Source organism: Nicotiana attenuata, unplaced genomic scaffold, assembly GCF_001879085.1.
Source record: "Nicotiana attenuata strain UT unplaced genomic scaffold, NIATTr2, whole genome shotgun sequence".
Classification (NCBI taxonomy): domain Eukaryota; kingdom Viridiplantae; phylum Streptophyta; class Magnoliopsida; order Solanales; family Solanaceae; genus Nicotiana; species Nicotiana attenuata.
Genome location: NW_017676124.1, coordinates 7,902 through 26,593, shown reverse-complemented (window position 1 = coordinate 26,593; position 18,692 = coordinate 7,902). Strand labels below are relative to the sequence as shown.

Sequence of the window (18,692 nt, the reverse complement as noted above, 5' to 3'; positions counted from 1 at the left end):
TTTGGGGACACCGAATAGTTTAAGTAGGAACTGAAAAGAATATGATAGTTTAGGGGAATTTTAGGGTATTAACTCTTAGTTTTAGGCTTTAGGACCAAAAGTGTCCACTTTTTGTATACATTCTGGTAAGGGTATACATCAAGGACCAAAATAGCCCAACCCCTACGCATTAGGATGGTCATTTTTTCTGCCCAGAACAACACACTTTACAGAAAGTAAACTTTAATTAATACTGAGATCCAAAGTCAAATGTATTTGCCAACTCATTATATTCATCCTATGCTCTTTTAGTTTCACAGCTTTTCAGTCATAACCAATAACCAATCTCCTACCCAGGGGCGAATTTAGGGGGCGGAAGGCGGTTCACCGGAAAATTATACACCATATTACGTAAAATCTATTTTGTGCCTCTATATATATATATATATATATATATATATATTTTGAATCCCCTTGATACAGTCCAAAAGCATAGCTCAGTGGTCAAGGGATTCAAAACCTTTGTGAGGTCTCTGGTTCAGCTCCGATCAGCCAGTCCCTTTTGAATTTTTAACCTTTTCCTTTTTTAACCCCTTAGCGAAAATCCTGCCTCCGCCACTGCTCCTACCAAGTATAATTTCAAGTTCAAACAAGAAATACAGTAGATAACGCGCGCAACCAAATAGAGCAATTTTGCAACATAAACAAAAAACAAGTGAGCACCAATGTTTCATGCCTACATTTCAACCGCACATATTGAACTTAGTTTTGATTGAATAAGATATGGATCCGGCATTACAGGGACATATAAGAATGATTTCAAAGAGAAGTCTTGATCCACGAACCCAATAACAAGTTAACAACAACAACACCAAACCAGTGTAATCTGAGAAGGGTAGTATGTACGCAACCATACCCCTACCTTGAGGAGGTAGAGATGCTGAAACTAATAAACCCTCGGCACAAGTACTTCAAACTCATCATTGCTTACCGAATGATCAAGACCATGGTAAGCTAAACGAAATTTTAAATAACAGCTTCTCACTGACATTTCAAGTACCTCTTGCTTTTTGGGATATCCATTCCTTATCATCTCTTCCAAATAAAGAAAAGCCTAAGTTTTTTACAGACCTATGTAACATCAGCTTGAAGAAATTTTCAACTGCAACAAGATTTTAAGCAATCAGTAGAGATCCATCAGCTATCTTACTCACACAAAAGTAGTAATACAGAAGCACTCATTCCAACTCTTTAAATAAATAAACCTTAACAGATAAGCCGACCCCAACTTGCTTGGAATTGAGGCATTGTTGTTGAAGTAGATATTTATGTTGCCACATGAACATGAAGCAACACTGAGTAAATTACTTACTAATCTAGGGCCATATGGTCTACCGCTGCAGCATGATACCCCTCAATTGTTCGCTTCATATCATCAAACTGAGAAATGACATATTCTAGTTTCTTGCAACAGATCTCGTTTGATATTCTTGGTACATAGTCACACTTCTCAAAAGGACGATATTCACATGCACTTTTGATTTCTTCTCGGAGTGTGACCTGGATGTCCTGTTGTAATTGGTAAAATATCATCCATTTAGTTCTCAAACTGATCTTAGTTCAATCAGAACTCAAGAACAGACTCAGTTGTTCCAGACAAAAATAATGATAATTGCCCATGACAACAGCAAACTAGTTCCCGATGTAGAAGTTATGAACAATAAGTTTCCATTTTTACCTCGTAAAAAATTTCGCATTCAATACCAAATGGCAAATAAATGCAATTCAAAAAGGACAACAAACAGTAAGCAAACAAGAGAATTATCAGACTCATACATTCAAACTTCGGGAGTAACAGCATGAAAGCTTGACTGCTTCTTATTACACATAACAAGGTGCTGTTACCAGATATAAAGGTTCTAAAACATCCAGGTGCAAAGTAGTAAAGAATGTCCAAACCTTGATTAATTGCATAAACTCACTGCAATGGTTATTAATAAGCTCCTTCCTGGGACCACTTGGATTTGCCATTTCATCCATTACACCTCCTGCTAGCTCCAGAACTCTAACTATCCTCTACAAACATCAGAGAAAGATACAAAATCAGCTGGTATATGTCAATAATGTAGCAGTTACTGAAATTAGAACTCGAAGTATTTTGAAGACAAAGATACAAATGTAGTGGTTACTGAAATCAGCCAATTTTAAGTCATTAGTTCTCTAAAACATTTACCTTCTCAACATTTTGCAGCCGCTGCAATGAAGTATTCTGGCTTTGTGAATCCATAGTATTCTGAGTGGAGCTGTCGAGACAGGTGCTAAAATTGAGTGAATTAACAACAGAGATCGAGCTAGATGTGGAGAAATAAAACAGGATCTAGGAAACCCGGTTCAGTGCAGTTCACAGGGTATTTCGGTTACTCTCTGCAGTCAAAATAATTAGAAGACAATCAGAGGAACCTTCCATAAGCAATGGGGAAAATAGAAGAGAAAACTTCCTCTAATAAGTGCGCTACTAGCTAGTAAAAAAATTATTGTTCAGCTAAATGTTGCGTAGTTTTATCGGTGCACCCACTCATCAAAAAAATATTATTGATTGTACTTCATTAAAGGACACCCTTGGCGAGATTCCTGGCTACGCTACTGCATCGGGAGATGCTCTCCACTTGTCTCATTAAGACAAGACACAAATGCCTAGCTTTAGGATCTCTCATGCTTCATATTAGAGATATCGTTTTTGCATGTAACACAGACAAATTCCATAAACCAAATGCTAGCACACATCTTATTCATCAGTGAAGCAGGAAAATTTATTTCTCTTCTAAACTATCATAGGCGCTCTTTCATGCTCCTTTGTTGTACAATTTATCGGTTTTGATGATATCTCAACTAAATATGCCAATAAGCAACTAGTGGTTAAACTAAAAAGATATATCTCATGCACGAAAGGCTCCCCAGCTAGGGCGTGAAAGGGGAAGAGTGCGCGAATAATCTACACAGTCTTCCCCTTGCATTCTTGTAAAAAGACTGCTTCCACTGTTCCCTGAGAAATGCTAGGACTGCAGGTCACCAAATTAGGCCCTCATGTGGGTGAACTAACAGAAAGAGATATATTTTCTTAAAGTGTGTATCCTAATTATTGTGTTTTTCACTTACAAATTTCCAATTTCTCGATACAGATGCTTAAAATCTATAATTGCATATTCCATTTACCTAATCACTTCTACTTTTTTTGTGGTTCATCACTCCTTCACTGCTTAACTGGAAAATCACCCCCAATCTCCCCCCTATTTCAAATGATCATCTCAATAACTTTTCATAATTTTGTTCTCGGAAAAGAGAAATTCGAAATATCTAGCTGGAAAAGAAAACGAAAGAACTGAAAAAGAACCTAGCCGGCAATTCGTCTGTTTACCGTTTATAGAAGTGAGAAGCCAATCATTCCACACCTTCCGTCGCGGCGATTAGTAGGTGGCAGAAGAACAGCAATCGTCCGTCCTCGTCGCAGCTAGTGATCAAGGGCCGCCCTAGGGTATGGCAGGTGAAGCCCTTTCCTTAGGCCCCAAATATTATATTTACATAATTATTAATACAAAATTCTATTAAATTAAATAATATATCTCAAAATTTTACTTTCTACTTTCAACTCAGATTTTCTAAATTAAATGCTCTTTTTGTCACATTTAATTGATCCATACATAAAAAACCTAGTCTTGTTTTGTCTATCTTTTTTAACTAAGAAATCCCCAAGCAAGTGTCGAAAGGTACAAAACTTAACGAATAATCCGTTCACCCTTTACATTTTCATTTAGTACCATATTTTTATATAAGGGAGAGTTCAATAACATGACGTGTGTGCTCATCGCTAGATCAAAGCCATGTAGGCTTTTTTTGTGTCTTACTATTATATGGATTTTTCTTTTAATATATTTAGGTTTTAGGCCTCGATATCACTGTCGTATGAACGTGCTGTTCTATCAACTTCATTCACATTTGATAACCGAATGATACATTCGTACCTTTAATATTCTTTGTCCTTTATCATTGTTGTCTTATCTTAATATTAAGAATGTCAAGGGTAAACAGTTGGTTCAAGCGGGAGACTAGTAAAGCCTTGATTTAGTCCCGCGAGATTTTGATAAGACCATTATGGAGAATGTCATCATAATGAGGAGATAAAATCAGAATCTATGTAAATACTCTGTTGTTCTTTAGCAGTGGAAAACAGAAGAGCCTTGAATGTTGACAGTCTATATGCAAATGATTAGTCTAAAACTTCTTGATTATACCAAAATAGCAATATTTGAATAACAGATGTAAGAAGTTATGACTTCATCCTTTCCAGTGGAAACAGAAAGCAGCACTTGTAAATCAAATCATAATACAAATAAGATGTTTACTGGAAATTTTAATACAGAGGCAAATTTTGTAAACAAGATGTTTAGTGGAAATTTTAATACACAGGCAAATTTGGTAAAGATGCAACCTTTTTCATAAATCGAGTGCGGCCATAGTTGTCATACAGATACACAGAAGCAACATATCAGTAAATATCACATCAAGATACAATTTGCAGTAACAAAAATATCTGCAAAACTTTGATAAGATTCAGATGCTTACTTCTGAAAATGAGTGTCAAAAGAAAAAAAGAAAACACTTCCAAAATGTAGTAGACCTTCGCTACTTTTCCTTACATAGACACTTTTTCCTATTCGATATAAACCAATTGGTAGTTTCCTTCTTTTTGAAAGCATTTCACTTTTTAAAGTTTTTCAAGGACTTATAAAGTACTGCTGTCACAAATTTAGTGCGAAATCTATGTGTTGAACTTAGTACTACCATTGATTGACTGCTGCGCGTTTTCTGTATGTAAAGATGGTTCAAAACTGCTGGTAATGGCTTCTGCATTGTCTCCATACTACTCTGAGATGAAGATGGTAGGTCGAGAGGTGTCTGTTGTAGCAGAGGAGGCAAATCGGGTAGTTTTTCGTTAAAATCTTCTGAACTGAAAGGGATACTGTTGTAGCTTGATTCAGGGGAAAGAGGTGCTTCTGAACAACTGGTGTTATTAGGAACCTCTGGAACACTATCCTGCATATCACATTAGTTGTAAGTAGAATCATTGTGTTTAATTATATTATAGGAAAATGATAATGGTAGAGCAATAGCTAGAGATCATCAATATACTTTTAATAGGCTACATATTATCTATTCTTCTGTTGCAAAGTCGAGAATTGGCTGCATGAGGCCACAGTATTTAACAAGAATACTTATGCTTAACGGATAAAGTTGTTGCCATGTGACCAGCAGGTAACGAGTTCGAGCCGTGGAAACAGCCTCTTGCAGAAATGCAGGGTAAGACTACGTACAATAGACCCTTGTGGTCCAGCCCTTCCTCAGACCCGGCGCATAGCGATAGCTTAGTGTACCGAGCTGCATTTTACTTATGCTGAATTTGTCAAGAACTATGCACTTTTAAGACATAGTAGCTATCAAGAAACTTGTTTATACAAAGAACACAAGGCAACATTAATAGCAGTGACACAGAGGAAATAGTATTTTTATTTTCAGGAAGCAGAACTGCAACCTTATCTTCATCTACTGGTTTTATTTTCAGACATTATCCCAGTATTTCAATCTTCTCACTGGCCTGACATGAAATAGTTTACTATTTTTTTCCCTTAAATATTTTAACATATAAGAATTTATGCTTTCACAACTAACCTGCCTCACCAGTCATATCCACACATGCAATGTATGATAGCTTTACTACCAACAACAACAACCCAGTCAATTCCCACGAGTGGGTCTGGAGAGGGTAAGATGTACGTAGCCTTGCCCCTATCTTGGAAGGGCAGAGAGGCTATTTCCGATAGACCCTCGGCTAGATAGCTTTACTACCAAGTAGATCAAATGGATCACTGATAAACCAGTGTTGAGTTAAAATCAGAATGGACCTGCAAGTCCAAGACGTTGAACACATTTCCCATATCATCGCGTTCAAATGGCAAATCAGGAGCATATCTCCATTGTCCATCAACAACAAACCGGTAATGATACACGCCTGACGGCAACGCCTTCATGACACTGAAGTCCTTGTCTGTTCTTTGTAGGATATCTCTATTGCAAAAATGGTTAAATTAAATCACTTTGTTAACAATCTCAAGTTTTTCAAGGGACTGAAAATGCAACAAAAGAAACAAGAATCAATGAACATACCTTGTCTTCCAACCATCCCATGATCCCTCAATAGCAACTTCAACTCCCCCATAACTCCATGTGATCATTGTTGGTATCCTATCTTCACAAAGCATTTCTCCATACTCCATTGTCTTTTGCACTAAGTTTCCACTTTGATTTTGCATCGACATTTCATCAGGCCTTTGTAAAGGGAAAATTGGAACCTGCAGAATGAAGTTTCTACAAAGATAAATAGTTGGAATAAAGGGCAGTCCGGACTTCCGGTGCACTAAGCTCCCGCTATGCGCAGGGTCTGGGGAAGGACCGGACCATATGGGTCTATTGTACGCAGCCTTACCCTGCATTTCTGCAAGAGGCTGTTTCCACGGCTCGAACCCGTGACATCCTGGTCACATGGTAACAACTTTACCAAGACTCCCCTTCAAAGTTGAAATCTTACTGAAAATCTTTTACTTTGTAGAACAGTGAAGTATCAGTTTTCAAATTGAAGTTTCAGTGCCTGAATTCTACCAAAATTCCACTATAACAACAACAAAAACAAACTCAGTGTAATCCCAGTAGGGTCTGGGAAAAATAAAGTATACGCAAACCTTACCCTTACCTTAAGAAGGTAGATAGGCTGTTTACGAGAGACCTTCGGCTCAAGAAGATAGAGAGGAAGGAGTAACAGTAAGCAACAACACCAGTAAACCAAACAGAAAACCGAAGCGAAAGCAACAATAAATAATACTAACAGAAATCAAATTATAAGAATATACAAGAGTGGAAACTACCAAAATTCCACGGAAAGAACTTAAATAAGTGAGCTGTAAATAAAGGGCATAGATTTAGGCAACACATTTAATGTGTTAGTTGGTCCCCTCAATTTTTTTGTGACTAACAAATGGCCAAATGATCTTCTTGTGTGTCCTTTAACGTACCAAACACAACATATTAACCCCACAAAGTTTGTACAACAGGCAGGAATATTATACCTCTTAAGTCTCCCAACCCCAAAGTAAATGTACAGCTTCTTCCATTTCAGGCAAAAAAACCAGCTACCATATACATACTTCACACACAATTATAGTTCAAGAAGAGCTTTAACAATTTAATTAAGCATTCCCTTTTAATCAGTGGCGGATCCAGGATTTTAAAGTCATGGGTGCTCGCCGATTAAAATTTCAAAAGAAGAGGAAAAAAAAGTTTTGTTGTAGGTGCTCACTCAATATTTATCTAAATATTTGCATATTTACCTATGTAAATTACTAAATATGATCAAAAGTAATGGGTGCTTAAGCACCCATAAGTGTGTATGTAGATCCGCAAATGCTTTTAATTAAAGGTGCAGCCCGGTGCACTAAGTTCCCGCCAGACACGGGGTTCGAGAAAGGACCGAACCATAAGAGTTTATTGTACGTATCTTACCCTATATTTATGTAAGATTGAGTATCATATAAAAAAAATAGTAAAAGATTCTAAAGAGACACTCATCTTTTAGGTTCTAATTTTAGCTCACTGTGGCTGGAAATAAAACATTCTTTAGAAGACTTGAGTTTCTTGAAACAGACACGCAAAGGTGTGGCCAAGTGGTCAATGAAGTAGAATTTTACAAAGGAGGTAAACAACACTAGGTGATTTTTTTCTATCTATCTAAACATTACCAATATATAATATACACCATAACAAATGGTCAAAGGAAACAAAAAATTGTATCTTAATAATGCCAACATTAAAAATATACTAGTGACTTGTTTTTTGAGCCTCACCTGTGGAGTGAAAATCAAAGGAGACTGATAAGCTTTAGGGCTATGAGGTGGGGACTGAACCATAGAATCTGAAAACTGGCCATGACCATGAGCATACTCCATATATTCCTCCTCTTCATCTTCTTGATTCTTGATTAATCCTGATGTCTCACCTTCTTCTTTTTTCCCACTCACATTTCCCATTTCTGCATAATACAAAAACCCCACTTCATATTTCATTCACAGTCACCTAAAAACCATGTCTAAAATTTTACACACAAAAAAAACCCAGAAATTCCTACATGTATTAAAAATAAGTGATAAACCTAGATATTATTGAGAGAGTTTGAGAGATTTGGTAACTTACTCATTAGTATTATTATTATTCTGGTTATATATATAAATAGAGGGGTATGCTAAGAGCAGCCTCAGAAAGCAAACCAAGAATTTTAACTCAAAGGGAAGGTAACATGATTTCTGCAGCTTTTGTGTATAATTGATTGATAGAAAGCTTTTTTTGTCATTTTTCTCTCTCTTCTTTCTTTAACTTCAACTGCTGCTTCTCTCTCTCTCTCTGAATAAAGAAAAGAGAAAAAAAAGATAGGCAACTGAAGAAAGAAAGTGTTTTTATTCTCCAATGAGTTTGGAAGATACTTTAGTGAACTAATGATGTTTTGTTTAAATAAAGGAATGTTCCATTATTTTGGTAAAAGTTTCATCTCAGGTTGTTTCTTATTACAGTTCATGCAGCTTCCCCCAATCACATCTTGCAAACTGCCCACAATAGCTTCTGTTAAATTACTTTTTTCTCCTTGAACCTTACATATTAAAGTTCGAAAATAACCTTATTGAGCTATTGTTGTGGGCCGTGGGTAAGTCTCGAGGCGGAGCCAAAATTTTAACTTTATGGGTTTAGATTTTAGAATAACTTTACGTGTTAATAAGTGGGTTCTTAATTTAATATTGAAAGAATTACGCTTTTAATCACTTGGCACAGCAACCCAACTAAAAATGGCCCAGGTTTGAACCCTTTATCCGATTTGGCCCAGGTTGTATGTATCTTGGATTTTTTTCTTTTCTTCTTTCTTCTTTCCCAGCGTACTCAAACTCTCTTCACTCGCCTCTCTCTTCCTTTTCCCTAAAATTACAGAATTTTTTTGTACACACTCGTGATAATCCTCGCATGCTATGTCAATTAGATTTCGATTCTTGAGTTAATTGACAAAAAGAGGCTAAGGAACCAGAATAAAATTTGGCATATCAGTCCAAAAATTATCTGATCTGGCCTAAAACTATCAGATCTTGCCTAAAAGAGCATCTCCGGCGACCTCGTCTCATATTTTCTTATTTCTCTTAGTTTTTGTTTCATCCTTTGCTACTGGTGAAGCCCAGATTTGAATGCCAAAACCTCGCCGGAAAAATTCAACACCAGCAACCACCGAAAACCGTAATGTGGTGATGGACAGAAGGTGTTTTCTGGTGTAAACTTGTATAGGTAGTGTTTATACAAACTTATACAATATTGTATAAATATGTATAAGTATGTATATATGCGTACAATGTTGTATAAATTAGATATATTCTTAATGTATAAGTGTGTACATACATTGTACGTGTATAGTAGGCATCCATAGATGTTTGACACTTTCTTCTTCTCTTCTTCTTTGTCTTTTTTCTGATATACATTATTAGAAATTGTATATAAAAGTTTATACAAAGTTATACATCATTATACATGTAATGCACATGTGTATTTAAATCTAAAATTAAAATTTATATGTTCCNTAAAATTTATATGTTCAATCTATGTATAAATCGACTTTTCTTGTTGATTTATTTGCAAAATCATGAACGTGCAATAATTTTTTCAATTTTTATTTTTTATTTATGCTATTTGGAACTTGGAAAAGAAGAAAACTTAAGGTTTTCAAGTTGCATTATATATGAATTTGAATTTTTTGTAGCTGGAATAGGAATATATACAAACTTGGGGAAGAAGAATAAAAAATCACCGAATTTTCGTGCTTGAAGATTTGCAAAATAAAAAAAAGAAAGAAAAAATGCTTATTTTTCAAACGTTGGCCTATTATTAATGGGCTACAGATTTGCAAAATTGTAACTGGGTTATTCTGCTGCAATGTTGTAAGTGGACTGTATTTTGTGTAATTCTCCCTTTAATATTTATACAATATTTAATGAATTTTCTAACAAAAATAGGTTATTTAAGCAAAAGCTACTGGGTTCCGCCGAACCTGTAGCCGGGCTTCTAGCTCCGCCCCCGGGGCTAACACTTGGGTGCAGGGGCGGAATTAGTGTCAAGTTAGTGGTGAAGACAGAAATTTGAACCCTCTTTGCCAGTGGGCTATGCAAGGGTATTCAAAGTCTATTTTTCGATAAATAATAAGTAATGTTTTGCCCTATACACAATATAATTATTAGGTGAAGGGTGTTCACTGGACCACGCTTGGTCACACATAACTTCGCCCCTTAGTACAACTTATTGATTCGGTCGAACCTAGAAATTTTAGTTCAAACTTTGAAATTCTAAATCCATAAACGTTAAATTCTAATTTCACTTCTGTTTGGGTGATACGATGATAATATCGCATATTCATCTTCGAATTGTATAGCCCCTAGCTACTTCGCTAGTTTTAGTGGGAATTTGGACATAAGAATTGTAAAATTCCAAAAAGTGGAGAAAAAAAAGTGAAAATGGTATTCGAAAATTAGAGTTGTGTTTGGACATAAATATAATTTTAGGTTGTTTTTGAAGTTTTATGAGTGACCTGAGTGAAAATTTTTGAAAAAAAACTTTTGAGTTTTTTAAATTTCGAAAAATTTCAAAATTCATCTTTAAATGAAAATTGAAAATTTTATGGCCAAACACTGGTTTCAAAAAAAAAAAGTGAAAATTTTTCAAAAAAAAAGTGAAAAAACTCTTATGTCAAAACATGCTCTAATAGTTAACTATTTTCACGACCCGGATTTCCCACCGTCAGAGTCGTGATGGCGCCTACTCGTGGTAGCTAGGCAAGCCAACTTAATTACCTTTCCATCACTAGCAATTATCTTTAACAGTTTATAACATCAATATAGAACATAAAGTCTAATAAGAACAATAGCGGAAGTCTGTCTTAAAATGATGAATTTAAAACGCGGAATAGTCAAAAACAACTTCTACCCAAGATTTGGTGTCACATTACTCACGAACCACTAAGAATAAACTAAATACAAAGGTCAGAAATATAATAGCTGTCTGTCTCGAAAACAATGAGGCAACAGTCAAAAGGAAAACATAAAGAAGAGACGCCGGGCCTGCGGACGCCTGCAAGGCTACCTCAGTCTCGTGATATGAAAGTCTGCTCCCGTACTACTGCTGCTGCTCCTCTTCAAAACCTGGACCTGTGCAAAAATGCACAGAAGTGTAGCATCAGCACAACCGACCCCATGTGCTGGTAAGTGTCTAGCCTAACCCCGGCGAAGTAGTGACGAGGCTAGACTGGACACCACATAAACCTGTGCAGTTATAGATATACAGCGGAAATCGAATACAAAGCAATTACCAACATGGGAGGGGAAACATGCTATGGGGAGTTACAATAGTAACAATAATCCAGAGTAACAACTAAAGCAACTTAGGTTCACAGTGAACAAGGAATCAATACTCAAATGTAAACACATAGCCTCAATAATTATTGCGGCGTGCAACCCGCTCCATAATTACCATTGTTGCGGCGTGCAACCCGCTCCACAATATCATTGTTGCGGCGTGCAACCCGACCCATATTACTTATCATATATCATTGTTGCGGCGCGCAACCCGATCCTCATATATTATTGTTGCGGCGCGCAACCCGATCCTCAACATCATTGTTGCGGCGCGCAACCCGATCCTCACCTTTTACTGTTGCGGCGTGCAACCCGATCCTCAATATCATTGTTGCGGCGTGCAACCCGACCCTCACATATTATTGTTGCGGCGTGCAACCCGACCCTCAATATCATTTAACAGTCCGACTCCCCAAACATCAGTCACAATTAAGGGGCATAAAAATAAGTAAACATTTGACAAACATCCCGGCAAGGGAAAGAATCCAACAAGTTCAACCAGACGTCCCGGCAAGGGAATAATCAACAACGTTTTCTCTTTCTTACTTTTCTTATCTCACGATATCATTGGAGCCCAAGCTCCAAGAAATTTCTTATCTCATATTCCGTCACAAACAACAATATGACGACTTCCCAGTAAGGGAACAAAACATCATCTCAAATATTCTGGCAAGGGGATTACTATAACCACATTAGTTCCAACATCTAACCACCACATTAGTTCCAACATCTAACTACCACAGCTATAACCAACCTATTACCACACTTGACCACCTCAGCTATATCTAACCGACTACCACACCCAACCAACCCATCTACAGCTATATTCATCATATCACACAAGGAAACATTAACCTGAGCGACCCTAGTATCCGTTAAGAACACAATGCAGAGGAATCACAACCCAACAATAGCCCGCCAAGAGGGCAACATAATGATCTCTCCTCTTTCTCGCTTTTACTTCACAATTCTTTTTCACAACTCGAGCAGATGCTCCAGAGGTTCAATTATCACTTATACTTTCGCAATTCGTTCTACAACTGGAGCCGACGCTCCTCATTGAATTAAGTCATTTCATATACTTTCAATATTCGTATCACAGTTAGAGCCAATGCTCCTAGGAATCAAATTATCATATCACCATTCACATGTTATTCACAATATATGGAAATACTCCAATAAACATGAAATTCACAATAAGTTCATGATAATCACATTATAAGGACTCACGGTCATGCTAGACACCAATGTATAGATACTCGTCACCATGCCTATACATCGTACTCGAGTACATAGCAATTAGCAAATCGAGGCTCAACTCCTATTCCCTCAAGCTAGGGTTAAACCAAACACTTACCTCAAAGCCTTGAAATCCACTTAATCCTCAACTATCGCTTTACCTCGTGATTCCACCTCCAATACAGTGATATCTAGGCATAATTAATTCAACAATATCAATAAAGACTCAACGGCAACTTCTCATAGCCTAGATATAAATTTTCTAGCATTATTCCAAAAATACCAAAATTAGACACCGGGCCCACATGGTCCAAACTCTAGGCTCGGACCAAAACCCGATCACCCATAACCCCACGAGTCCAAATACAAAATTTGTTTTAAGATTCGACCCCAAATTGAGGTTGAATCACCCAAAATTCTCAAAACCCTAACTCTACCCAAAACCCTTAATTTCTACTTTGATTTCATGATTTAGGGCTAGAATTTTGCTAAATGATGATAGAGAATGAAGAAGACGAGTTAGATAATACTTACCCTTTGAAGCTTTGGCGAAGATTAGCTCTAAAAATCACTTAGGTGCTGTGGGGAAGACAAGGTTTATGAAAAGTGGGGATAAATCCCGTAATGGTTCTGTTTTTATGATTTAAAAATCGCTGGGTGAAATTACCCTACACGTTCGCGACAGTAGGGTCGCGTTCGCGATTAACAGAAGTTGGCAAGCATCGCGTTCGCGGACAAGGGATGCGAACGCGAAGAGAAAATATTGGGTGCCCGAAAATTTAGCCTACGCGAACGCGTCTGGCATTACGCGAACGCGAAGAAGGGCGGCCTGAAGCTTCGCGAACGCGAGGACTTTATTGCGAACGCGGAGAAGGAACAGGGGAAGGTACGCGAACGCGAGACTAAGGCCGCGAACGCGAAGAAGGAATTCACTGGGCAAAAATTGCAGAAAAATCTGCTACCATTCTAAGTGCAAAAACACCCCGAACCACCTCCAATTCACTCCCGAGCCCTCGGGGCTCCTAACCAATCACACACTCTAACTCAATAACATCCTACGAACTTACTCGAGCGATCAAATTGCCAAAATAACATCAAAATCATTGAATCAAGCCTCAAACTCATCATTTCTATTTCAAACTTCATAAACTTCCAACTTTAGATAATTAGGTCCGAAACACGTCAAACGACGTCCGATTTCGACCAAACTTCATAGAAAGCGCTTAAACAATATATAAGACTTGTACCGGGCGTCGGAACCAAAATACGAGCCCGATACCACAGTCTGTTAATAAATTTTCATTTTCATTTTCCTTATTAATTTCAGAAAAATAATTTCACAGAAAAATTCTTTCCTCGGGCTCTAGACCTCGGAATTCGACTCCGGGCACATGCCCGAGTCCCATATTTTTCTACGGACCTTCCGGGACCGTCCAATCTCGGGTCCGGGTCCGTTTACCAAAAATGTTGACCGAAGTCAACTTTAATCATATTAATATCAAAATTCTTCAAATTTTTCATGGAATTCACATATTTCAACATAAAAGCTTTCCGGCTACGCGCCGGGACTGCACACGCAAATCGAGGCAAGTAAAAAAAATGAGGTTTCCAAGGCCTCGGAAGCACGGAACGAATGAGGAAATAGGTGATGACCCTTTGGTCGTCACATGAAATTATTCAGAAAGGTACTTTAACTCCATGATTAGCGATTTATGTTAGTTCCTAAGCATGCATAGATTGTAATACTAAATGGACGTTATGCGCTTCCTCGATAAGGACATATTTAGTTTATATTTGATGAGTTTAATTTTCAAAAAATTTAATATTAAATTTATTATCTCATAAAATAATACTAATTAATACGTTATCTCATGTTGAATTGCATTAACAGTATAAAAAGAACTTTACACTATTGTGCATACTAGTTTTAGGGTACGCGCTTTGCGCGTGTACCCCATATCAATGAATATATAATTTTTTTTAAAATCACATAAATAATATTTAAATAATGTCTTTGGTTATAAAACAAAAAATAAATTTCTTGAATGATGAATGTTGATCCCATTTAACTAACACAATAAAGAAAAAGATCTTTCTTTATAAAAGTCCGTAAATGCTTTATTCTATTTTTAAAGACCTACTTGGGAATATCTTATGAAATTTGTTATTGTTTATGTGATCTAATATTAAAAACAAGCAAGTAATGCATAAATATTGTTATCAAGATTCTTTAAAGATTTGTCAAATAAAACTTATTGAAAATTAATTGATCTTTCTTTAATCTCTTAAGAGATTTGGAAGGAGGAGGTTGTCCCTATAGCTCAAGGAAAATTGACAACCATAGTGTAAAATCCAAAAACGACTAATATTGAGTTAATATTTTACAAACAGATAACTTACAAATATATAAAAGAAAAATAGAGTTGTCACTTTGTCACGACCCCAACCCCGGTCGTGATGGCGCCCAACATACTGCTAGGCAAGCCCGACCAATTCAACCACCTTAACCCTTTTTATACAGTTCATGATTCAATTAACACAAATAATTACTAAGTCATAATACTGAAACTCTGAAATATAATTAAAACATGCGGAAAACCCAAGTAGAAATACTACTACACAGCCCGAAGAATCCGGTGTCACAAGTCTGAGCCTCTAATACATGGGTGTCAACCTACTACATATTGCTCTAAAGAAATGCGGAAATAAAGCAAATAGGTTAGATGGGAAGATCAGGACTGCGGACGTCATGCAGCTACCTTGATGCTCCCAGATATGATGCTCGGCAGAGAAATCCTCACTCAGCCTCAGTGGGTGCACATAGATCTGCACACAAGGTGCAGGGAGTAATGTGAGTACTTCCAACCCAGAGAGTAATAAACATAAATAAGGGTTGAGAGTAAGAAATCCTGGATAGGCACAATGTAAGCTATAATTACAGCAGTTTAATCCAGATAGTGTCAACTCAATCGGAGTCCGTTTGACCCCTCAAATCGACCCCTAAAGGTCTCATAATCTCAGGCCCCAAATTCCTATTTTTTTACTATTTTTCATGAATTAAAGGCTGGGATTATGGTCTATAATCACCCATAAACGAGTTTTAATAATCAAATCATTTACCTCTGTGATACCCAATGATTTTCTCTCTTAAAAATCGCCTCAGAAACTTCTTCCCGTTCAAAAATTGGAAGAAAACTCGAACTGCTCATTATAGGTATACTGTTCACGCGTTTTACTGCTCCCAATGGATTCCTCGTGAAATTCTAATGAATTTAGGCTTTTGAATCACTCAATTTGACATTATAATGAAGGAGATATGTAGGTTTTAAGATTTGCAAATAGTGCAGGTTTTTAATACGCCGTCAGGGGCAATTTTGTCATTAACCTAAAAATCTGGGCAACCTTGGTAAAATGGCCATAAAATCCTCATACAATGTCCAAATTCGACGATTCTTTTTGCTACGTGTCCATAATTACGATTCGTATTAATGCTTCATTTAAAACAGTAATCGAAGCTCATTTGTTCAATATGATATCATTTATGCTTGAAGAAACGACGTCGAAGCATAAGAAAAACGAGCACAACGCAGCCCAAACCTATCCGGAACTCACCCGAGCTCCTCGGGACTGCATACGAACATACTAACACGTCACATATGATCATTCAAACTTAGTTGCACTCTCAAAACACCAAAACTAACATCAAAACACCAAATTTACATCGGATTCAAGCCTAAGTTCTTCTAAAACTTCCGAAACACGCATTTGATCAAAAACCCAACAAATCACCTCCGAATAACCTGAAATTTTGCACACACATCCCAAATCACCTAACGAAGGTACAACAACTCTCGAAATTCCATTCCGACCCTCGGATCAAAATCTCACCTATCAACCGGAATTCACCAAAATACTAACTTCGTCAATTCAAGCCTAATTCTACACCGGACCTCCAAAATCACTTCCGATCACACTCCTAAGTCACAAATCATCCCCCGAAGCTAACCGAATCGTCGGAATCCACATCCGAGCCTCTAACTCATAGGTCAACATCCGGTTGACTTTTCCAAAACAAGCCTTCCTTAAAGAGACTAAGTGTCTCATTTCCTTCCAAAAATCAACCCAATTCAACTCGTTCACACAAGACACTGATAATGAAGCATAACGAAGCAGGAAATGGGGGAAACGGAGCGGTTCTCATGAGACGACGGGTCGGATCGTCACACACTTGTTGGAATATAATAAAAAAATAATTAACAAATTCATTAATAATACAAAATATTATCTTATGTTGTCTTATCCATATTATTTCAAGTTGGCATTTTACCAATTTGACTTTAAGTGTTACACTATAATTAAATTTTCTCTATTGTCCAATTTTTTTAGCGCCAATTTTCTCCTTTATGTAGCCTAAGGGGTCTTTTATATTCACAAATACAAAATCAAGTAATAACAGAAATATTTATTAGATATACTTTCAAATATATATTGAATGAACAATAGATCGAATGTATGGAGTATAATATAAAAAATGTGTTTGATTTTTCATATATAAACTTGGAAATAATTTTTTTTTTAACTTTAACCTTGATTTTCTTAAAAGATTTTGGAATAAGCGCTTTGGAGAAGGATAATTTGATATCTGATTATTTTATCCTGGGATTGCTAATCCCCAAATTATTATCTCACTTTGAGAATAATACAATAGCATCTAATTAAGATTGTGGTATAACTATTCTCACAAGTTTTTATACCCAAAAAAAAATCTATCCAAACACAAAATTAAATAACCCGCATTTTATCCCAGGATTGTTATCCTTCAATTTTGTTTAACGTAAACATTCTTCTAACTTTTTAAATATTTTCTTAGTTATTTCTATCTAATTATTGGTGTAATTTTCAAAATATTACACAAAATCGATAAAGAAGAAATACTTAATTATTTGTTCTAACATTTGAGTGTAATTTTTAAATATTCTACTAAAAATCAATGAAAAAAACTATTATTTGAATATGAAGGGAGTTAAAGTATTATATGGAAGTGTATTGCCTATTAACTATTTTTATTTATACTATTATTCAATGCTTAAAAAAATATAAATTAAAAGTCAAATAAGTTGTACTTGATTTCAAAACATCATCATTGTCAGGAACTAAAATTTTCATGGAAGACAATAAGCTTCGTGATCGGATTGTTTATTTTGTTGAAGAATCTTTTACATGTTTTCTTTTTCTTATTATTGTATTCTTGTTAAATCCTACATATTAGGATTTCATACACAGTTCATACAAGGAATAATTTAGTAACAAAAATTTTAGTGATTTTTCAAGTCCTAAATATTAGAAAAGTAACTTAAATTACAATTTTATCCAATGTGAAATCTATTTTTAAAGGGTAAAAAAGACAAACGATATTTCGCTAAAGGTCTTCGTACTTTTAATATAGTATAGATAGATATAGATAACTTAGAGGCCGTTTGGATTAGCTGATTTGAAGTAGCTGATAAGCATTAGGTGCTGAAAAGCACTTTTAGGTGCCGAAAAGCACTTTTAAGTGCTGAAACTGATTCAATAAATAAGCAGTTACGTGTTTGGATATAAGTGCTGAAATTGATAATAAGTTGCTGCAGTATTTGATTAAAAAGTGCTGATAAGCTCTTTTTTTGTTAAAATAACTTAAATAACCTTAGAACTGTTTACACTTATAAGGGCGTAATTTCTTCAAAATTTTAGATTCCAGATCGATTCAAATACAAAATATCTTATTTGTCATTTTATTTTAAATACAACTGGGCTTAGATAAGATAATGTTTATGATAAATATAATTTATTTTATGATAAGCATATAATAATAAGTTATAATAATTAATAAATTGACAAAATTTTCTCAATAAAAAATAAACCTAAATAGGACAAAATATTGAAGAGAAACAAACA

At 36.0% G+C, this 18,692-nt stretch overlaps 2 protein-coding genes across 3 annotated transcripts; both read right to left on the bottom strand.

The window, feature by feature from the left end:
* Nucleotides 1–662: 662 nt before the first annotated feature.
* On the bottom strand, nt 663–3,555 carry LOC109220769 (mediator of RNA polymerase II transcription subunit 11-like). Its single transcript, XM_019385237.1, has 5 exons — nt 3,395–3,555; nt 2,213–2,403; nt 1,939–2,055; nt 1,352–1,548; nt 663–1,141 (listed from the first exon to the last, which is right to left on the bottom strand). The coding sequence occupies exons 2-5, from the start codon at nt 2,264–2,266 to the stop codon at nt 1,138–1,140; spliced, it is 372 nt and encodes a 123-aa protein (XP_019240782.1). The 5' UTR covers nt 2,267–2,403; nt 3,395–3,555; the 3' UTR covers nt 663–1,137.
* An 893-nt stretch (nt 3,556–4,448) lies between these two features.
* Nucleotides 4,449–8,565, bottom strand: LOC109220770 (SNF1-related protein kinase regulatory subunit beta-2-like). Of its 2 annotated transcripts, XM_019385239.1 has the most exons (5): nt 8,275–8,565; nt 7,929–8,113; nt 6,199–6,383; nt 5,937–6,099; nt 4,449–5,070 (listed from the first exon to the last, which is right to left on the bottom strand). In XM_019385239.1, the coding sequence occupies exons 1-5, from the start codon at nt 8,276–8,278 to the stop codon at nt 4,735–4,737; spliced, it is 873 nt and encodes a 290-aa protein (XP_019240784.1). In that variant the 5' UTR covers nt 8,279–8,565; the 3' UTR covers nt 4,449–4,734. The 2 variants fall into 2 exon arrangements, with proteins under 2 accessions (XP_019240784.1, XP_019240783.1); XM_019385238.1 differs by lacking the exon at nt 8,275–8,565 and having other exon boundaries at nt 7,929–8,203.
* Nucleotides 8,566–18,692: the final 10,127 nt, after the last annotated feature.

What these genes read in the sequence shown, in the direction of transcription:
- LOC109220769 (XM_019385237.1), bottom strand. Translation starts at nt 2,266, where the DNA reads ATGGATTCACAAAGCCAGAATACTTCATTGCAGCGGCTGCAAAATGTT. An exon ending in GGCTGCAAAATGTTGAGAAG is followed by an intron (nt 2,056 to 2,212) that starts GTAAATGTTTTA and finishes TGATGTTTGTAG; the next exon opens with AGGATAGTTAGAGTTCTGGA. An exon ending in AGTTTATGCAATTAATCAAG is followed by an intron (nt 1,549 to 1,938) that starts GTTTGGACATTC and finishes CAATTACAACAG; the next exon opens with GACATCCAGGTCACACTCCG.
- LOC109220770 (XM_019385238.1), bottom strand. Translation starts at nt 8,147, where the DNA reads ATGAAATATGAAGTGGGGTTTTTGTATTATGCAGAAATGGGAAATGTG. An exon ending in TGGGATGGTTGGAAGACAAG is followed by an intron (nt 6,100 to 6,198) that starts GTATGTTCATTG and finishes TTTTTGCAATAG; the next exon opens with AGATATCCTACAAAGAACAG. An exon ending in TCAACGTCTTGGACTTGCAG is followed by an intron (nt 5,071 to 5,936) that starts GTCCATTCTGAT and finishes TGTGATATGCAG; the next exon opens with GATAGTGTTCCAGAGGTTCC.